This window comes from Heterodontus francisci, chromosome 2 (assembly GCF_036365525.1).
Source record: "Heterodontus francisci isolate sHetFra1 chromosome 2, sHetFra1.hap1, whole genome shotgun sequence".
NCBI classification, from domain to species: Eukaryota; Metazoa; Chordata; class Chondrichthyes; order Heterodontiformes; family Heterodontidae; genus Heterodontus; species Heterodontus francisci.
In genome coordinates, this window is record NC_090372.1 from 107,157,337 (window position 1) to 107,176,989 (window position 19,653).

The 19,653-nt window shown below is 42.8% G+C and overlaps 1 protein-coding gene across 1 annotated transcript in view; it reads right to left on the bottom strand.

Annotated features, from left to right (window-relative positions):
• scin (scinderin) overlaps positions 1-19,653 on the bottom strand; it is a 164,871-nt gene that overhangs the window by 37,802 nt on the left and 107,416 nt on the right. The window contains exons 10-11 of the mRNA XM_068009548.1: positions 15,144-15,234; positions 10,166-10,336 (exon numbers count right to left, since the gene is read on the bottom strand). Of these exons, the coding sequence (XP_067865649.1) occupies positions 10,166-10,336; positions 15,144-15,234 (262 nt within the window). The remainder of the gene's footprint in view (positions 1-10,165; positions 10,337-15,143; positions 15,235-19,653) is intronic.

Below are 19,653 nucleotides of genomic sequence, written 5' to 3' on the forward strand. Positions count from 1 at the left end.
CAGTGGCTCATTTAAATAGCTGGGGCTGGCCAACCCCCCAATCACGTGGAGGGGGCGGGCTGTCCATCCCTGGCAACAGTGCTAGCTGCCTGTGCACAGGCACTGGCACCATTTATAAAGGGCTATCAGCCCTACCAGTTTATGAAAATATTTAAAGATCGATGAAATAAAATTCAATGAATACATTTATTTTGCCCCTCTCCCACCCCCTCAATAACAATTAAATTAATTATTTGCCCTTCCTCCCCAAAATACTTATTTTACCATCTGACCTTCCCCCCCACAAACTACACCAAGTTTAAACTACAACCCTTCCCACCATCCCCTACACCCATGACACTAATCTGACCCTGTCCCTCACTCCCCCACCTTGATAAACTTACCTCCTCCACCCTCCCCACCAGTGTTGGGCCTAGTTTTCCCGGACAGGAATCCGAAGACACAGGAGTGCCGGCTGCTGGGCTGAAGATTGCGGCAGGCCATCAGGAGGCAATGTAAGTATATTTAAATGAATTAATTTAATTGATTGGAACATTAAACTCGTGGTCCCATCGCACAGCAGCCGGGGCCATAATGCCTCACCACTGAGGAGGATCGGGCCAGGCCCTGCTGGCGTCGAGGTCTATGGTGGGCTTCATCTGGGGCCATCTTCAGGCCCCCCCCCCCCCAATCATAGAAACAGGGATCCCACCTCCAAGAGCTGCTGGCTAATCAGAGGGCCAGCAGCTCAGTAGCATTGGCAGCATCACTGGAAGCAGTTACTGGTACTGCAGATGCCTTGGATCCAGGCCCAGTGCTGGAGCCCCGGGCTCCAGGTAAGTGAGGGGAGGTTGTCGGGGCCAGTCCAGCAGTCCCTGTCAATGGGGGGTGGGGAGGGTGTGCGTTGAATACTGAGCAAGGGGGTCTAATAAGGTGAGTTATTTGCTAGAGAGGGCCTTCCGTGGGTCACAGATTGCCCACGATTTACTGGGTGACTTCCCTGCGTGGGATAGTCCCCATCTGGAGTGTACTGACCAATCCTGGGCACCACACTTTAAGAAGGATGTCAAGGCTCTGGAGTGGGTGCAGAGGTTGACTAGAATAGTTCAGAGATGTGAGACTTCAGTCATGTTGAGTGATTAGTGAAGCTGGGATTGTTCTCATTGGAGCAGAGATGGTTAAGGGGAGATTGATAGAGAGGTTCAAAATTATTAAGGATTTTGATAGTGTAAATAGGGAGAGGCTGTTTCCAGTGGCAGAAGTGGCAGTAACCAAAGAACACAGATTTAAGGTAAATGGCAAAAGAAACGGAGGCAATATGTGAAAAAATAAATTTATGCAGTGAGATGTTATGATCTGGAATGCACTACCTGAAAGCGTAGTGTGATGGAAGAATATTCAGTAGTAATTTTATAAAGGGAATTAGATAAATACTTGAAGGGGAACAAATTGCAGGGCTATTGGGGTGAAACTAACTGGATAGTTCTTTCAAAATGCTGGCACAGGCATGATGGGCCGAATGGCTTCCCTCTGTGCTGTATCATTCTTTTATTCTATGATTAACAATAACATCAATCCAGTGAGCCATGATGCAGACACTTATATTCTATTTGGTGGTGCAATAATTGAACCACGATGGCAAACTTATAACTTCAACTTCACAATCATCTTGCTACAGTGCCACCAGTCACTGGTTACAGGTTCAACCAGAAGTTGAGGCCAATTTATTGATCCCAGGTGACTACCTGAAAAACACCAAAGCCACAAAATAAATGGAATTTCACCATTGGTAGCAATTAATGTGATAAGTGAATATGAATTATCCTTTCTCTCCCATTTCTGATCATAGAATGCCCACGCAGTTGTTTACGGAGAGAAACTTTTTTTGTAGTGGTTGTGCCATACTTGTGCTCTTTAGTAGCATTGAAAATTGAATAGAATTCTGGCCATAGTTTCCAGAAAGCCATATGTGGTATATGTCAATGATTTGGACTTGAATGTAGCGGGTATGATTAAGAAGCTTGCAGATGATACAAGAATTGGCTACAAGTTGAAAATGAAGAAGAAAGCTGTAGACTACAAGAAGTTATGAATGGACTAGTCAGTTGTGTGGAACAGTGGTAAATGGAGTTCCATCCAGAGAAGTGTGAGATAATGCATTTGGGTAAGGCGAGCAAGGCAAGGGAAAACATAATAAATGGTAGGATAGTGAGAAGTATAGAGGGAAAGGGGGACCTTAGAGGACATGTCCACAGATCCTTGAAGGTGGCTGGACAGATAACTAAGGTGTTAAGAAAGCATACTGGATAATTACCATTATTAGCTAAGGCATAGAATATATGATCAAGGAGGTATTGCTGGAACTGTATAAAATACTGGTTAGGCAACAGCTGGAATACTGCTTACAGTTCTGGTCATCACACTATAGGAAAGATGTGATTGCATGAGAGAAGGTTCAGAGGAGATTTACAAGGATGTTTCCTGGAGTGGAGTTTTTTTAGTGATGAGGTAAGATTGGATAGGCTAGGATTGTTTTCTTTGGAACAGAGGAGGCTGAGAGGAGACCTAATTGAAAGTGTGTGGAAACTATGAGAGGCTTAGATAGAGTGGATAGGAAGGCCCTATCCCCTTGGTTGAGTGGTCCATAACAAAGGGGGCATAGATTTAGGGTAAGAGGTAGGAGGTTAGAGGGGATTCGAGAAGACATTTTTTCACCCAGAGGGAACTCACTGCTTGAAAGGATGATAGAGGCAGAAACCCTCATAACATTTAAAAGTACTTGGATATGCAACTGAAGTGCTGTAACCTACAAGGCCATGGACCAAGAACTGGAAAGTGGGATTAGGCTGGATGACTACTTGTTGGCTGGCATGGACGCGATGGGCCAAATGACTATACATTTCGATGATTCTATGATATATATAAAGGCTACCTTTTTCCATTGAAATTGTATAACGATGCATTACTCCCAGGTAACAGATAAAATTCCTTTCTTTTTTTTAGGGCCAATAGGATCTCAAATTTCTGATCACAAATTCACTGAACTACTCTATGATGTTCTGGCTCTACACACACCAAGAGAGATGGAATATCTGATGTCATAGAATCATAGGGCTGGATTTACCAGGATGGGTTGGGAGACAGGAGGCCTCGTAAAATGATGGGGGAAGGTGGGGAAACGGCAGGAGGGGAGCCTGACATCTTCCCGCCGTCATGGATTTTCACAATGGTGGGAACTTCAGCAGTGCGGCCACCAGCTGACTAGAGGTGAGCGACCAATTAAACCAATTAATTGGACAATTATCGGTCATTTCCTGCTCCCCGCTGACATTTTACCAGCATTGGGAGGTGCCGCTGCCGCACAGGGAGACCATCAGGTAAACCGCAGCAGTCTCCCAATGGGTTCCCGGGCTGGAGGCATCCTTTATGGCTGCTCCATGGCCCATGGATGGGTCCCTCAGAGGCACTGGCCAGCCCCACAACTACAGCATGCCACTGGAAGGTGCATCCTGTCTGTCTGGCCCTGGCATATTAAAGTAAGTAAACTTACCTGGCCTTTGAGGATGTCTCAACAAGGATGTGCCCTCTTCTTCCTGCAGCCTCAGCAGCAGTCACCTCAATCGGTGGTGCTGCCAAGGCTACCAAGCTGTTTGGGCCAGCAGCAGTGGGAGGCAGGCCACCATCCTCAATCGGATGGCGGTCCTGGCGGCAGCCTCTTAGTTGGCCACCGCCAGTAAAATGCCGCCCGGGGTCCCATCGTACATGGCCTGTGGACTCGGGTCCTGTTTTGGTCCTGGCGATGGGACAACCAGGGCTTTGGTAAAATTCCTGCCATAGAATAGTACAGCACTGAAGGAGGCCATTTGGCCCATCGAGGTTGCGCCCACTCCGGAGCCTTGATGTCCTTCAACTGTGGTGCCCAGAATTGTTCAGAATATTCTGGAGAGCTGTAACCTCAGTGCAAGAGTGACGGAAACGCCAAAAAAATGGCACGAGATCCAGAGAACCCCTGTGGAAATTCCAAGTCTTCTATCCATTTTCCCTAATTTACCAGAACATACTCTACCAATTTTTATTGATTTAGAAAATCCCATATTAAACATTTACAAAAGGAAAATATATAGTAAGACATGTTTTATAAAGATTTAGTATAATTTCCTGCTTTTTTGAAGTGTAATCCCATTCATCCCATTCCCCTGCTCTTTCCACATATCCCTTCAATTTTTTCTCCTTTAAGTATTTATACCCTTGTGAAGGCTATATTGAATCTGTATCCACCACCCTATCAAACAATGTATTCCAAATCCTAAACACTCATTGTGTAACAAAGCTTTTCCTCATGTTCCCTTTGATTCTTTGACCAATCATCTTAAATCTGTGCTCTCAAGTTAGTGACTCTTCAGCCATTGAAAACAATTCTTCTTTATTTACTCTATCTAAACTGCTCATGATTTAAAACATCTCTATCAACTCTCATTTTAGCTTCTTCTGCTCCAAGAAGATCAACCCCAGCTTCTCCCATCTATCTGCACAACTGTAATTCCTCATCCCTGAAATCATTCCAGTAAATCTCTTTTGTACCCTCTCCAAAGCCTTCACGTCCATCCCGCAGTGTGGTGCCCAGAATAAGTTGTCAGAATAATTGAATCCTGGGATAATGTGTACGACTACTAATGCCTATTAAGTGATATTTCAGATATTTCATTGGATTTTTAATGGTGTGAAAGAATCAGTGGTTGTCCTGATCTCCTGCTGTAACCTTAGTGCAAGATCAATGAAAACTCCAAAGACATGGCAGGAGATCAGGAGAACCCCTGTGGAAATTCTAATGCATGTTTTTTAAACCTAGCTTCCTTGATTTATCAGAACGTACTCAACCATTTTTATTAACACAAAAAATCCCATATTAAACATTTACAAAAGGAAAATCCTTTAAAAAGACGAGTAACAAATATAGAGCGGTAATACTAGCAGACTTTAATTACCCGAATATAGACCGGAACAAATATGGTACTTAAGGTAGGGAAGGAGAAGCATTTCTGATAAGTGTACAGAAGAACTTTCTCAATCAAATGCCTGGATTCAAATGAGGAAGGAAATAGTGTTGGATCTGGTTCTGGGAAATTAAGTAGGGTTAGCGGAATATGTAACACTAGGAGATCATCGGGCGGCACAGTGGCGCAGTGGTTAGCACCGCAGCCTCACAGCTCCAGGGACCCGGGTTCGATTCCGGGTACTGCCTGTGTGGAGTTTGATAGGTTGATAGGCAAATTGGCCATTATAAATTGTCACTAGTATAGGTAGGTGGTAGGGAAATATAGGGACAGGTGGGGATGTTTGGTAGGAATATGGGATTAGTGTAGGATTAGTATAAATGGGTGGTTGATGTTCGGCACAGACTCGGTGGGCCGAAGGGCCTGTTTCAGTGCTGTATCTCTAATCATAATCATCTGTCTATCAATGACCACAGCATAATTTGGTTTAAGGTAATTATGAAAAGAAACCAGAAAATATCAAAAGGAAAAATGGGTCAATTAAGAACCCAAAGGGAAATCTTCATGTAAAGGCAAAGAATATGACATAAGTATAGACTGATTACTTTACATCTGTCTTCATAAAGGAAGTGGATGATGTGAAGCATATACTAAAAGGGGAGGGTAAATTACTGGCAGGATAATAATAGTTAGAGAAGAGATACTAAAATGATTAGTATTACAGAAATTTGGTAAGTCACCTGGTCCAAATGGAATGCTTCCTATGTTGCTGAAAGAAGTAAAGGTAGAAATAGTAGAGGCATTGGTTGCAATCTTTCAATCCTAATTGTATACAGGATTAGTGCCGGAGGACAGGAGGGTTTCCAGTGTTATGCCACTATTCAAGAAAAGGAAGATAGATAAACCAGGAAACTAGAGGCCAGTCAGCCTAACATCGGTGGTGGGGAAATTACTGAAACCACTATCAGGGACAAAATAATCTTTCATTTGGAAAGGCGTGAGTTAATAAAGAATTGCCAGCATGGATTTTTTTTAGAAGGTAAATTATGTCTGACTAACTAGATTGAATTCTTTGATGAGGTAACAGGGAACGTTGATTAAGGTAATGCAATAGATGATGTATATTTGGACTTTTGGAAGGCATTCAACAAAATGCCACACGGTGGGTTTATTAACAAGATGGAAGCCCATGGAATTAAGGGGGAAATGGTGGTATGGATATGATATTGGCTCAGTGACATGAAGCAAAGGATGGTGGTGGTTGGATGTTTTTCAGACTGGAAGGTGAATTGCAGTGGTTTTCCCCAAGAATTAGTTTTGGTTCCAATTACTCTTTGCAATTTTTATAAATAACCTAGAAGGGTAGTTTTAACCTAAAATAATGTGTGGGTTTGGTTTGGGTGAGGGGTTAAAGTCTGGAAAATCTATTTCCCAACCCAAACTCACCTCCAACCCTTCAATTTTCCAGATAACCAATCGACTTCAAGGAGGCGGGTTTTGACTTTAAATAGGATAATGAGGCTGCAAACCTCATTGTCATTCTATTTTTCAACTTTAACTCTGGTCGACCAGGTTTCCTGAGTGATGGGAAACCTCAGAGCTTCATCGAGGCAAGGACTTGACAGATTCAAGGGGCGAGTGACTTTTCATCTACCTCCTGCATCCAGGTGCTTAGCTGAGAAGCCTCTGCGATCTGGCATCCCACCACTGACCTTCCTCCAAGGCCTTTGATCCCACCGCAAGGCTGCCAACCTACCCACCCCCTCCCCCAGATAAACCCCAGCCCCCACCATCACAAGGTTGCAGTAAGAGCCATGTCTCAATTATTCCAGAATGTACCCAAGAGATAGAAGGAGAGGCAACAGGAAACATACAGTAAGTTTCAAGAAGTGTTTGAAGGGCTCGCTGTGGTTTAGGTAAGGCGTTGTCATTAACATTGTGTTTCTATGGCTGGAGCTTAGGGAATAATCTTTGGCCTCAGAACACAAATCGCTAATCTCAAAACCACAGTCTCCCTTCACAGTGATAGGCGGATGAAATGCATTAATAAAATCATTGTATGATGTCTGAAGTTTGAAAGCCTTAAACTGAGATATTGCACCATTGACACCTTTATCATTGTCATTATGCAAATATCAATTTATCATGGGGATAATCGTGTTAAATTTAATCACAGAAACACAAAATCAAGACACTGATTTATTGAAAGGTAAATAATTAATGATGAATGTTTTTAATTTTATGTAATACTCTGTAGATAAATAACAACTGAAATAAAAATCTAGTTACAAGAGACTATCAGATCATGAACTGCAATGCAGTGTAGCGTTTTGTAAGTTTTTGGACAAAATATCTAAAGAGGTCCTGCACACAGTAAATTTTGAAAACTATTGTTTTTTTGGTATGGTTGTTAAAGAGGTTGGCTCCATACAAAAAACAGAGTTAGAGCTACGTCACACTATGGCAACAATCTAAATCCATCCTGAAGCCAATTCCACCAACTGACAGTTAATTAGAATAACAGCAATAACTAGGTTCATTAGACTTTTGACCGGTTAAGTAATGGCAGTTTAATGAGGCATTCTATCTATTTGCATGGAATGTATAATCAGCTGAATTTAATGGCCATGGTAGTGGCCTCATCCACTGGCAATCCCACCGCGGCCATTTTCGGAAGTTCCAATGTGATTCAGTGTCAGACAGTTAACTGCCTGCTGTTGGGGTTCCCATGCCTTTAAAGGTGAAGATCCCGGCTCCAATCAGAGAGCTGGCAGCTCTTCAATCCCAGGAGCGGCACCAGGAGCAATGGCCACTGCACGGACTGCAGCAGCAGCCATGAAGGGGGCTCCAGAAGACAAGGGGGGGGGGGGATTTTTGTGAAAGCTGGAGGGGGGGCGGCCCTTGCTGCCAACAGGGCCCTCTGTGGACTGCAGGGTGTCTGATCAAGAGAGCTCTCTCCCACTACCGAGCCTGCAGGGAGGCTGCCAACTGTGGCGAACGATCTCCGTACCCCACCTTCCATCGCTGGTAATGTGGTGGGCAGCTGCCAGTACGATCTTCTGGCCCCCCCTGCTGGCCATCATGGAGTCCGTTGGTAGCGCAACAAAATTCAGCCCAATATGTATAACTATGTAGCCCATCTCTTAAAAATATTATTGTGAAAGCCTTGACATTGGCTGTGGGATAGACAGGTGCTTTTGCTGGAGAAAAGCATAAATTCCCATAAGTGCATTTCCCAAAATAAAGAAAAAGTTTCCCAGGAGAAATAGAATTATTTCTCAGGAGGAACAGAAGGACATTGTTTTTCCAGAAAAAATGTTAGTTCCTTAAGATGGGACATTGCTTCCCAGCAAAGTAGTAAAATCATAATTTTACATTGTAAGCTTGGCATCACCAGCCATTATTTCTTGATTTACCTTATCTTCTCATTATTGTGCAATATGGGCTTTGGCCCTTACTTAGCTTCTGAATAAAATAAACCAAAATAAAATAACTATCTGAAATGTTTTCCTTTTATGTACAGTTTTCTCAATCATACTCTTTCTCTCCTGAAGGCAGTAATCCACACTGGTCCTTGTACAGTCCTCTAGGTTACTGGCAGAATGATACCTCACCCAGTGAGCAGTGAGAGTTGCAGGCATTTTACTATGGAAAGGTATCAAATTCAAGCCTGACCCTTCCCTTAGCTGATGCTGACATGTGTACACAATGGAGTCACTGAATACTTATGAGCAGCAGGAAGCCTGCTGAAATTTTCCCTGCTTAGACCAATGACAGTGAGATAATTACTTGTACCAAGACTGTCACCTTGAAAGAGATTAACTAATGGCATAGGCTAAATGCTAACACAGAAGTTAATAATCTGGATGGCTCAGTATCACATCATATAATACATTTTATCAACTGAGCTATTGGAGAAGTTGGTGGCATACTTTTTGATCTATGACACAGATTTAGATTTTTTGGGGAACCATAGAAAGTTACAGCACAGAAGGAGGCCAAGCACTCTAGTAAATCTGTGCAGGCTCTTTGCTGGTGCAATCCAAAACTAATCTCACTGCCCCACTACCTCTCCAGAGCCTTATATCTCCCTCTGCTTCAGATATTGATCCAAATCTAGATGCAAGGGCCTCTTCCTCAACCGTTCCCCAAGCCACAACATTTCATGCTCCAGCAACCGTCCAAAATCACTTCTAACCTCCCTCATAGTGATAATTTAACCAGACAAAATAATGTTTCTCAATACATTCTATCAAAACTCTTTTCAATTTTAAAATCCTCTATTAAATCTTCTTATAGCTAACACTGTTGCAGTATAAATAATCCTCTCAATTCCTCCCTTGTAACTATAATTTCCTATCCTTGACATCATCCCAATGAATCTATATAGTATACTCCCCATGGTTTTAAGGTCCTTTTTAATAACGGAACTCTCAGAACACTGTATTCTAATTGTGGTCTAAAGAATGTTCTGCACAAATTTTTCACTACTTTTTTGCTCTAAGCCCCTAGTTATAAAATAGTTTTGGTCCATTTTATGGCTTTATTTACCTGCTCACATCTTCAGAGAATTATGTATCTGAATACCTACTTCTGTCTATTCATCCATCAGTGTCTTTCTTCTGACTGTATAGTCCCATTCCTTGATTTTCCTCACGAAATACATTACCTCGCACTTATGCACATGAAATTGCCTCTCCCATTTGTCTGTCCATTTCATTAACTCGCCTTTGTCTTCCTGAAGACCTTTATAGTCCTCCTTGTCGTTTATCAAACTCCCCAATTTTGTGTCATCAGCAAATCCTATGAACAAATCCAAATCCTTTATGTATGTCAAGAATAGCAGGATCCAGCGCTGACCCCAGGTATACTTCCAAACCTTTGCTGATCTGAGCAATATTCATTTACCCTCTAGTCTACCAATCAACTTTCTATTCAAGCTGATATATTTCCACTTATGCCATGTGGCTGAATTTTCCTAACCTGTCTCTTGTGAGACACTTGATCAAATACTTTCTGAAAATCCGTATACACGACATTTATATATTCTCTTCATTTACCCAATTAGCTATTTCTTCACACAAGTCTACTATATTTTTCAAATTGCTAAGATTAAGGTCTCATTGATATCTGAGTCACTAATACTGTGACTGCCCATCAATGTCTGTATGTCCTTAAATTAACGTTCCTACCTCCACAATTCTTGTAATAGTAGCCAGATTCCTTCTGACTTGAAAAAGGCGTTTTGGAAGAACAGGGGCCTGTCCTTCTTTCCGTGATGTTCCATTCTTATAAATAATAAGTGGCTTGTCTTTAAACAAACTGAGCAGATGAGATGGTTCCTTCCCTTGGGTCACCCGAACCTTTAGAAGAAAAAAGAACAATACTTCACTACTCCAAAGTGATGAATGCCATGCTTTGAAATACTGCTGCAGTCAAATTAATATGGTTTCTGCACAATAACAATTACTGTCTTTCGAATCAATATTGTAGTTAAGCTATTATACAGCCATAAGCTGACACCTAACATTCTATTAAATCTACTTAAATTCAGCTTTTTGGACAAAATTACTTATCATTTCAGTGTGGGTGGATGCAATCTCTTCATGCAGCCAAAGAATATTTGCATCAGTTAAATGCAAATAAAAACGTATTTACAAAACAAAGCAATCGGTTGGAGTTTCAATTAGGTCTAAATGAGATTGTTTGATAAACAGGTTCTTTGAATTATACTTTATCAGCTAATAGCTTACCCTGAGTAAAGGAATTGTCAAAAGCTACAGCAGCACTATTTAATTTTTGTTACTTCTGATATCTTTACATGAGGGTAGCTGTTGCATTTATGCAGCCTCGATATTGGCAGCAATGTTGTAAGGTCAATGAGGAATTTAATACAACCAGAAGAATCTGGATCCACCTCAAGACTTAGTTTTCCCTGTGTTCTCTGGAGACAATGGCATTGAAAGTCCAATGGCCAGAAACAAGTGTGACATTAAAATAACTGCTTATTTATTGTGGTCTGTGCTGTGAAAACCATTCGGTAATATAAACGGGGAAGTTTCACAGTACCCAAAGCCAAGACGGTTTCATAACTTCTGTAGGTAGAAGTGATTTTGGGACATGACTCCAAAATCGGGCTACCTGTAATTAAATTAAAAGCTTGTAGCATATATCATGAATACATTTTATTTTCGTAAATGAAATTCACATTGGATTTGGACACAACTGGGCAAGATGATCAGAGTTATCAACAAATCAACATCCCAAAACATTGAGATAAATGTAAAATGTGTATTTGGAATTCTCTTCTCATAGAGATGAATGTAAGAACTGTCACTTACAGTAGCTGCAAAAAATGTTAAAATTACAGAAATTTACACTGGAGTCACTGACAGAAAACACGACTGGCTTAATTAAAATAGAATGCTGAAAAGGATCAGTATTAGGAATGAATGAATAAGGAATCCATAATAGGCCATGCTAAATCAAACAGTGTCAGTTGAATCTGAATCAGAAACAAGGGTTTGCTTTGTCCAAGAAACTCATTTGTGTACATTTCTTACAAAATAGAACATTCGTACAATGTTAGATTACAGAAAGGTCATGAGCCTGTGGCAGTTTTAATACAATCAAAATAATACGTATGTGCAGGGAGGAGCAGGAAAGGAGAGAAATAAAAGGTCTTCTATTCTTGAGAGAAAGGGAAGGATGTTGGGGGATGGGTGGGATATGGTCAACAAAAGACCAGCAACCTTGTAATGGAAGCAAATGAATGAGGAACCTGTCATGGATAGAATGTTAATAGAGAAACATCCTCAGGGATAGCCCATCAAGGTAGCTGTTGCAGGGAATACTCAGTCTACAATATATTCCCAACTTCTGTTTTTAAAAAAAATAATAATAGTCTTGATCTTTCTATCCAATGCTGAGATTTTCTGTTCAAATTCTTTTTTACCTATTGCTGTTCAAGTTTCTATTATCATCACCAATTGGCCAGGATGGCTGTCTAGTTTTTCATAAAGTTTGCAAGCCATGGAGCAGAGGCATTTAACAGGAAAATAACATGTATAGTCTTGTCAAGTGACTGGAAATAACAGCTTTATTGAGAAGTAACATTTTAAGTATCGGCAGAGAATGGCTGGGTGGCAGGCAAAGCACCCACACCTAGAGCTGAAATTTATGGTGCTGCCGCTGACATAAACAATGGCAGTCCGTATGTCGCGGAGATGCCGTGTTATTCAGCGCAGTGGCTCATTTAAATGGCCCGGGCAGACCGCCCAACCCAATGACGTGGAGGGGGCGAGCGGTCCATCCCCGGCAATGGTATCAGCAGCCTTTACACAGGCGCTGATGCCATTTTTAAAGGGCTTCGAGCCCTTCTATTTAATTTAAATACTTAAAGAGGTTACAAAAAATGTTAAAAACATTTAATTTGCCTCTCTCCCACCGCCCCCCCAATAACCATTGCATAACCATGCAATGCATTACTTCTCTTCCCAACCCCCGCAAAAACACTTCTCCTGCTCACCTGACTGTGCACCCACTCCCCCCCCCCCCCCGCCCCCACAAAGTTGATAAACTGTGCACTTTAACCCTTCCCACCATCCCTACACCAATCAAATGAGTTTGACCCCACTCCTGCACTGGAAAACCTACCTGTTCCCCACTTGCCATCAGCGTTCCACCTTGGATTCCCAAATGGGGATCGGAAGGAGTGGGAGTCCCAGCCACCGGCACCAATTTCACTCCGGGACCGTCAGTCGGAACGCGACAGCCGTTAATTCAGGTACTTACATTAATTTACATATTGAAGTTGGGTTCCTGTTGTTGAGTGGCCGGGGTGGGGGGGGCTGCCACAAGACCTCGCCGCCATCGGCAATATGGGGCTGGGCCTTCCCAGCATCGTGATCCGTGGCGGGCCTCTTTCAGAGAAATTTCCGGCCTCCCCCCCCGCCACGACCCCCAACGCCAGGGGGGGTCTGTAAAATGCAGCCCCTATTCTTGCTGGTGGGAGGTCTAAACAATTTATTTCCATTCAGCCCTCATTTCCATTCAGCTGGTGAATTGCAGCTCACTGGTTCTAGAAAGATGGGACATTGGCCAGCTGCCACGGTGAGTCAGCTGAAAGTTGGAGCACACCTGCTCCAGCTGTTCCTAGCCTCACCAAAAATAATGAGCTATTTCCTGCGCTGTTTGTGAGTGGCCTCTAGCAGTTTCTTGAAGAACCATTGGCTAGACCGACTACCGCCTCGTACAAATATGCAGAATGCATGCAACACATGCCCTGATCATTTGAGACTTAAATCGCAATCTGGGTCCTATGTATGTAATAGAATCCTAATTTACATAATTTAATAAGCGTTTTCCCTGGACAAAAAAGCAGGATCTAAATGGAAATGGTGCAGTAAGTGCAGTCCTCCAACTTAGGAATCCTACCACCCTCTTACAATAGACTGAGTTAAAATTGGCCCTCATGCTTCACCGGAATACATATCACATTTTATCCATATTAAGAGTAATCTAACAAAATTGTATTCCTAGCACAGGATTTGGCTTTTTGATATCACATACTGTAATAAATTATTGCAAGCACTTGAATTTTTTATTTCTGCACTTGCTGGGAGACAGTGGGCTGGATTTGGCTTTGAACTCGGTGGCCATCCGACATGAAAGTACCGCCGCACAGACCCAGTTATATTATGTGCCGGGGTGGATTTAAATAGAGGGGGTGGAGCGGCCACCCCCGATGACATAGAAGGGACAGCCACCACATTCCCAGCAACAGCGTCTGGCGCCAACTTGCAGGCGCCGACGCCATTTTTAAAGGGCTTTAAGACCTTAACAAAGATTTAAATTTTTAAAGGTACAGTATGCTTTATTTCTTTAAATAAATAATTATGATACGGAGGGCCTTCCTGAACTGCCCCAATGGTCATTTCATTGCCTGATATTAACAGAACTTGCCTTATTCCCCACAACCTTCTAACTTTTGCCCTTCAACCCCTTCCCACCATCCCCACAGTCAATAAAAAGTGTTCTCCCTGCTCCCCCACGCCTCCCGCCTTGAAAATTTTCTTCCTCCCCCCTCCCATCAGGTTCTCACCTTGGAACTCCGTATATACGTACGGAATTCCGAAGGCGTGCGAGGCACGAACGGAGGCCATAAAATTGGCGTGGGGCGCCACTGCCTGCAGGTAAGCTAATTTCCATATAATTTAGGTTAATTTAAATATGTAGATGAAGACCCTGTCGCTAAGCGGCAGGGTGCTGCACTGAGGTAACATGTGGCAGGACCTTCTTGACATCGAAGGTCGAGGCGGGCCTCTCCCCGCAGAATTTTACCGGCCACCCGGGCCGTGATCCACGCATCGAGGGGCTGGTAAAATTCAGCCCATTATTTTGAAAACATAGCCTCATTTAGACTCGCTACAATCCCAGCAGTTCTTTTTAAGAAATCGGTTATCTTCTCATTCAACGAGCATTTCCTACCTTGATGCACACATATATCAGCATGTCTTCTTTGAATATCTTTAACCATCTAAACATGGCATCTTGGCTGAAACCTGCATTTTAACCTTTTCGTAAGAATTGTATCAGCTCAATGTCTTTTGTGAAGCGTATTGTTGTAATTTGACAATGTAAGACAACACTGATGAACACAAATGTTTCTGCAGTAACCTTTCTTCTACCATTTGATAAGTAGCATTGATTTTTCTATATTTATATTAACTTCTCATGAAAAAAGGAAACTCAATTATAACCTGGAACTAATGTCAAAAATGTCTGTTATGAATGTAATAAAGTCATCTAAGCATCAGGTAATCATGATTTATTTCTGTGATAATTGTTGCATTTTATTTGATGTTTATGACAGGACAAATGGTTTGTAGCTAATGACCTTTATAGTGAAATTCAGACTGACCTACATTTTACAGTGGCTATTTTGCAAACTATAACTATTAGCTCTGCTCTACTCTTTCTCTTAGTGATTCATAATCCCATTAAAGATTAGGATTTTTAAAACAGATTAATTGTGAAATACACATTCATATCTTTACAAGCATGGAAACAGCTTATTGTATTTGTTTCTATCTAATAACACTCTTCATTGTAAAGACATGGGTTTCAGTGACACAACTCTGACATTTGCTTAAAAATGGGGCAACTTACTTGAACAGCTCGCCCTTCAAATGACCGATCAAGATTGACTGTGAGGAATGCTGACATGGTGAGTTCATCTCTCGTTGCATTGGCTCCTTGCCTGAAATAAATCAAACTGATCCAATGAATTCTCATTTTTATAAATCAGTGGACTGAATAGAAATTTTTAAAAGTTGGACAGAACGATGATACAGCACTTGGCATGCCAGTGGGGCCATATTACGGTGCCACGCAATCTGCTGGATTACAGCTCCTTAGGTTCTGTGGGGGTCATTTTGATTTTAGGTGATGACATAAAACAGGTGATATTGATTCAGACGCCCATTGCACAACTCTCGATTTTAATTTCCATTAAAGTCAATAGAATTGGGAGAGATGTGTAATGGGTAGCTGAATCAATCATTTTACACCATCAATCAAAGTCAAAATTACCCTGTGTGTACCTGTACAAGAATGAACTGACTTGGCAAAGCAGGATGCCATACATTAACAGTACCTAAATCATTACTGGTGCCTACACAACCCAAGGATTTTTTTTAGGAAATGAGGGGAAGGAGTACTGAGTACTGAGCAAAGTTGGGTCTTTCAAGCCTAAAAGTCTAGCTGCAAGTAAAGTGAGTTATACAGGACACCCAGGAGAAAATGTAAACATTTCGCTTTGATCCTCCCATGAGGCAATGAATGCGAAGTGACGGCTCTGCTTCTCAGACCTCCACTGCAGATAGTATGGGACTCATTGCCTGAAATACATTTCCCAGTCATGACTGCTAACCTGTTCCTTTTTTGAGGAGGGAAAACAACCAGAAATAGAAAAGCCAGAAAAGTAAGTGATACTTCTGCTTCCATCAGTGACATGTTGATGCATTTCTATTTAGGTCATTGACTGGAATTTTACACCACCCCAGCGAGCCGGATGGTGTCGTGGTTGGTGGGGGTGGGGGGGGGGGGGGGTGGGGGTGGGTGGCGTAAAATGGAACGGGAGGCTTCTTGAGGCCTTGCCGAACCCTCCTACCTCCGCTTCACTTTATCTGGGGTGGGGGGTTGAAGAAAGGGGCCATCCGCCCCAGGCTCATCAAGGCTCTTAAGCTGCCAATTAATGGCCACTTAAGGACGTTCACCCGCCTCCACGGGGATTTTACCCGTGGCAAGTGGGCGTCCTGAAGCCGGGAAAGACCACCTCTCAGCACCCCGGGGGTGGGCCCTGACAGACAGGCTCAGGGTGCCTGATTGAGGGCCGCCCCCACTTCCCCAACCACCCCCAGGACCCAAGACGCTCCCCCTTGCCCCCAAATGACCACCCTTGCCTTTCCGGGGTCCGACCGATTACCCCTGGCGAGGCAATCCAAACTTACCTGCACTCCTGGTTCCATGTCCTCGGCTGGGCTGCAGTCCCAGCAGTGGCCACCGCTCCCAGTGGCACTGCTGTGATAAAGAGCTGCCGGCCTGATGATTGGCCGGCAGCTCAATGAGGCGGGTGGAAGTCCCGCCTCAAAACAACTAAAGCCTGGGGACCCGTAAAATACGGGATGGCTCCCCAGGCGAGGCGGAAGTGGGTTCGCCACCGACTTTTATGACGGTGGTCAGCTCCTGTCTGCCCAACGTAAAATCCAGCCCATTGTGTCATATGGTGTGAAGAAAATGATGAAGACAGTTTCCCTTTAAATCCCTTTCAAGTTGTCTTCATGTTTGTAAAACAGCTGTTACAAATAAGATTGAATTTTGCCTGGTGAAATTAAAAAATTAATTTGATAAAATAAAGTACAATACAGCTATTACTGTACTTGAAAGCTTTGACATATTGAGTTAATAATTGTACATTCCTATTATCATTTCTAGCTTGTCAGTCAAGAAGAAGAGAAATACATCTAAGTGGCAACTGTGGGATCTCACTTCAGTATAATGTCATCTTTCTCAATGAAAGATCGTTATTGTGGAATCAAAATCCCCTGATAAAATAACTCACTATTTTCATTGATTTCTATCTCAGTAATTTGGATTTCACTGGCCTTTCAAAGGAAGCTGTGAGCACTGCTACCTGACTGATATGATATATGATAGGATATGATAATATGGAGCATAACATATGTGTACAACAATGAGGTGTAAAGATAAGAAATTAGATTAAAATGCAAAAATGTATTATACATCTAATACAGAATAAATGGGGATGTGTCAAAAAGAATGGGTAGCCTCAGTAATTAGAATGGAACAATAGAATATGTTGAATCCATATTGTGTGTCCAACATGTTTAGAAATTCCACACTATATCGGATTTAATTTTCAGTGTTTGGATAATGAAGTATGGATATCACTCTTATCTCACTTTGGTGGCTGCTGTGGCAAATGCAAATAGCAGAAGGTTCAGCATAGAAATTTGCAATGCAGTTACAATTTACTTGGTAGAGGCTGGTATGATCAATAAAATGAAGACAAGATCAGATCAGTGCCTCTAACTCTGCACACTTTAAAAATAGTCTTGCATTAAACATTCCAAAGTAAAAGTGGCCCTTTAAAGAAGAGTTCCTGATTACAGGGGCTTTGATTGTATGGGAAGGTGCTTTGTAAAATGTTTTGCTCTGTTATTTATGAACTTTTTCGGAGTTATTTATGGGGGCAGACTCTCACCAGGAAATTATAAAAAGACAAGCACCGTTTACATCACCTTAAAGATTGTTTTAGATTTTGTGATCCTTGTTTGAGGAATCCGCAAAAAAAGATATTGGCACCTTTGTAAAAGGTCAAAGAGTATAACAATACAGCAACAATGAAAATTGTGGCTCAGTTGTAGCACTCGCACCTGCTGAACCAGAAGGCTGTGGGTTTAAGTCTCACTGTACAGACTTGAGCACAAAAATCTAGGTTGACACTTCAAGCAGTACCGAGGGAGTGCTGCACTATCAAAGATGCTGTCTTTCTGATGAGATGCTAAGTGGAGGCTCGACAGCTCTCTCTATAAAGGATGCTATGGTACTATTTTGAAGAAGAGCAGAGGAATTAATCCTGTTGTCCTGGCTAATATTTATCCCTCAATCAAAATCAGTAAAACCAGATTATCTGGTCATTATTATCATTACCTTCTTTCCAAGCTTGCTATATGAAAATTGGCTACTATGTTTCCAACATTACAACAATGACTATGGCTACATTTTAAGAGACCACCACCAAAGTAGGCGGCGGATGTAAAAAAATGCCCCCCCCCCCCACCACCGCACGGGCACCACATCACAGATCCAGCACGATTTTAAATGCAGAGGCTCATTTGCATGGCTGCGGCGCACCCCCCCCCCCCCGCCCCCCCGCAATGACGTGCAGGGGGTGGGAAAGCCGTCGCAGGCAATGGTGTCCCGCACCAATGTGCAGGCTCTGGCGCCATTTTTAAAGGGCTTACAGCCTTTCATGAACATTTAAAAATTAAAGGGCCAGGGAAGTCACAATTGCACCAAAACATAATTTCATGATGTTTGAATGCATTTTCCCAGCCCCTCAATGGCATTTCCAGCCACTCGTGCCCTTTACCCCCCGCCAAATGTAAATAGTTGGAATTTACCCTTTCCCCCCTCCAACGTTTGACAACTTTGCCCTTTACCTCTTCCCATCACTCCCCCCAACAAATCTGCATTGTTTTAACCTTATTCCCCCACCTCCCACGCAGAGAAAAAATACCCCTTCCTCCTCCCCACAGGTGTCGCAGCACATTTCCCTGAATGAGGATTCAAAGGTACGGTGTTGTTGGCCACCCGAATGAAGATCAGAGCGGCAATTTAGGTGGCGACAGCACCCTCATTTGTCATAGTCATAGAGATACAGCACTGAAACAGGCCCTGCCGACCAACAACCACCCATTTATACTAATCCTACATTAATCCCATATTCCGTACCTCCTACCTACATGGGGAGCAATTTACAATGGCCAATTTACCCATCAGCCTGCAAATCTTTGGCTGTGGGAGGAAACCGGAGCACCCGGCGGAAACCCACGCGGTCACAGGGAGAACTTGCAAACTCCGCACAAGCACCACCCAGAATCGAACCCAGGTCGCTGGAGCTGTGAGGTTGCGGTGCTAACCACTGCGCCACTGTGCCACAGGTATGTAAAGTATTTTCCATATTTAAAGTCGCCGAGCGACGGGGCCGCCGTCACGAGGGCTCACTGCCACCGAGATCGGCACGGGGCCTGTCGCTATCAGGATCAGCGGCGGGCCTCCATCAATCTTCATTGCCCCCCCACCTCGCCAACATTTCCAATGGCGGAAGGGCTTTAAGATCCAGCCCTACATTTCAAAAGAACTTTGTTGGTTGTAAAGTGCTTTGGGATGTCCTGAGGTCATGGAAGGTGTTAAATATATATACAGGTCTTTTTAACAGTTTACTTTAAAGAAAATAAACTTTAACAGGAATCCACATGTCAGACTTATGCAGTTTACATTGTGTTCACACAATACTTTATTACATTAATACCTTACACATATGCTAAGCATGTTTGACTGGCTTTATTCATGAAAATTAAGGTCATGTCTA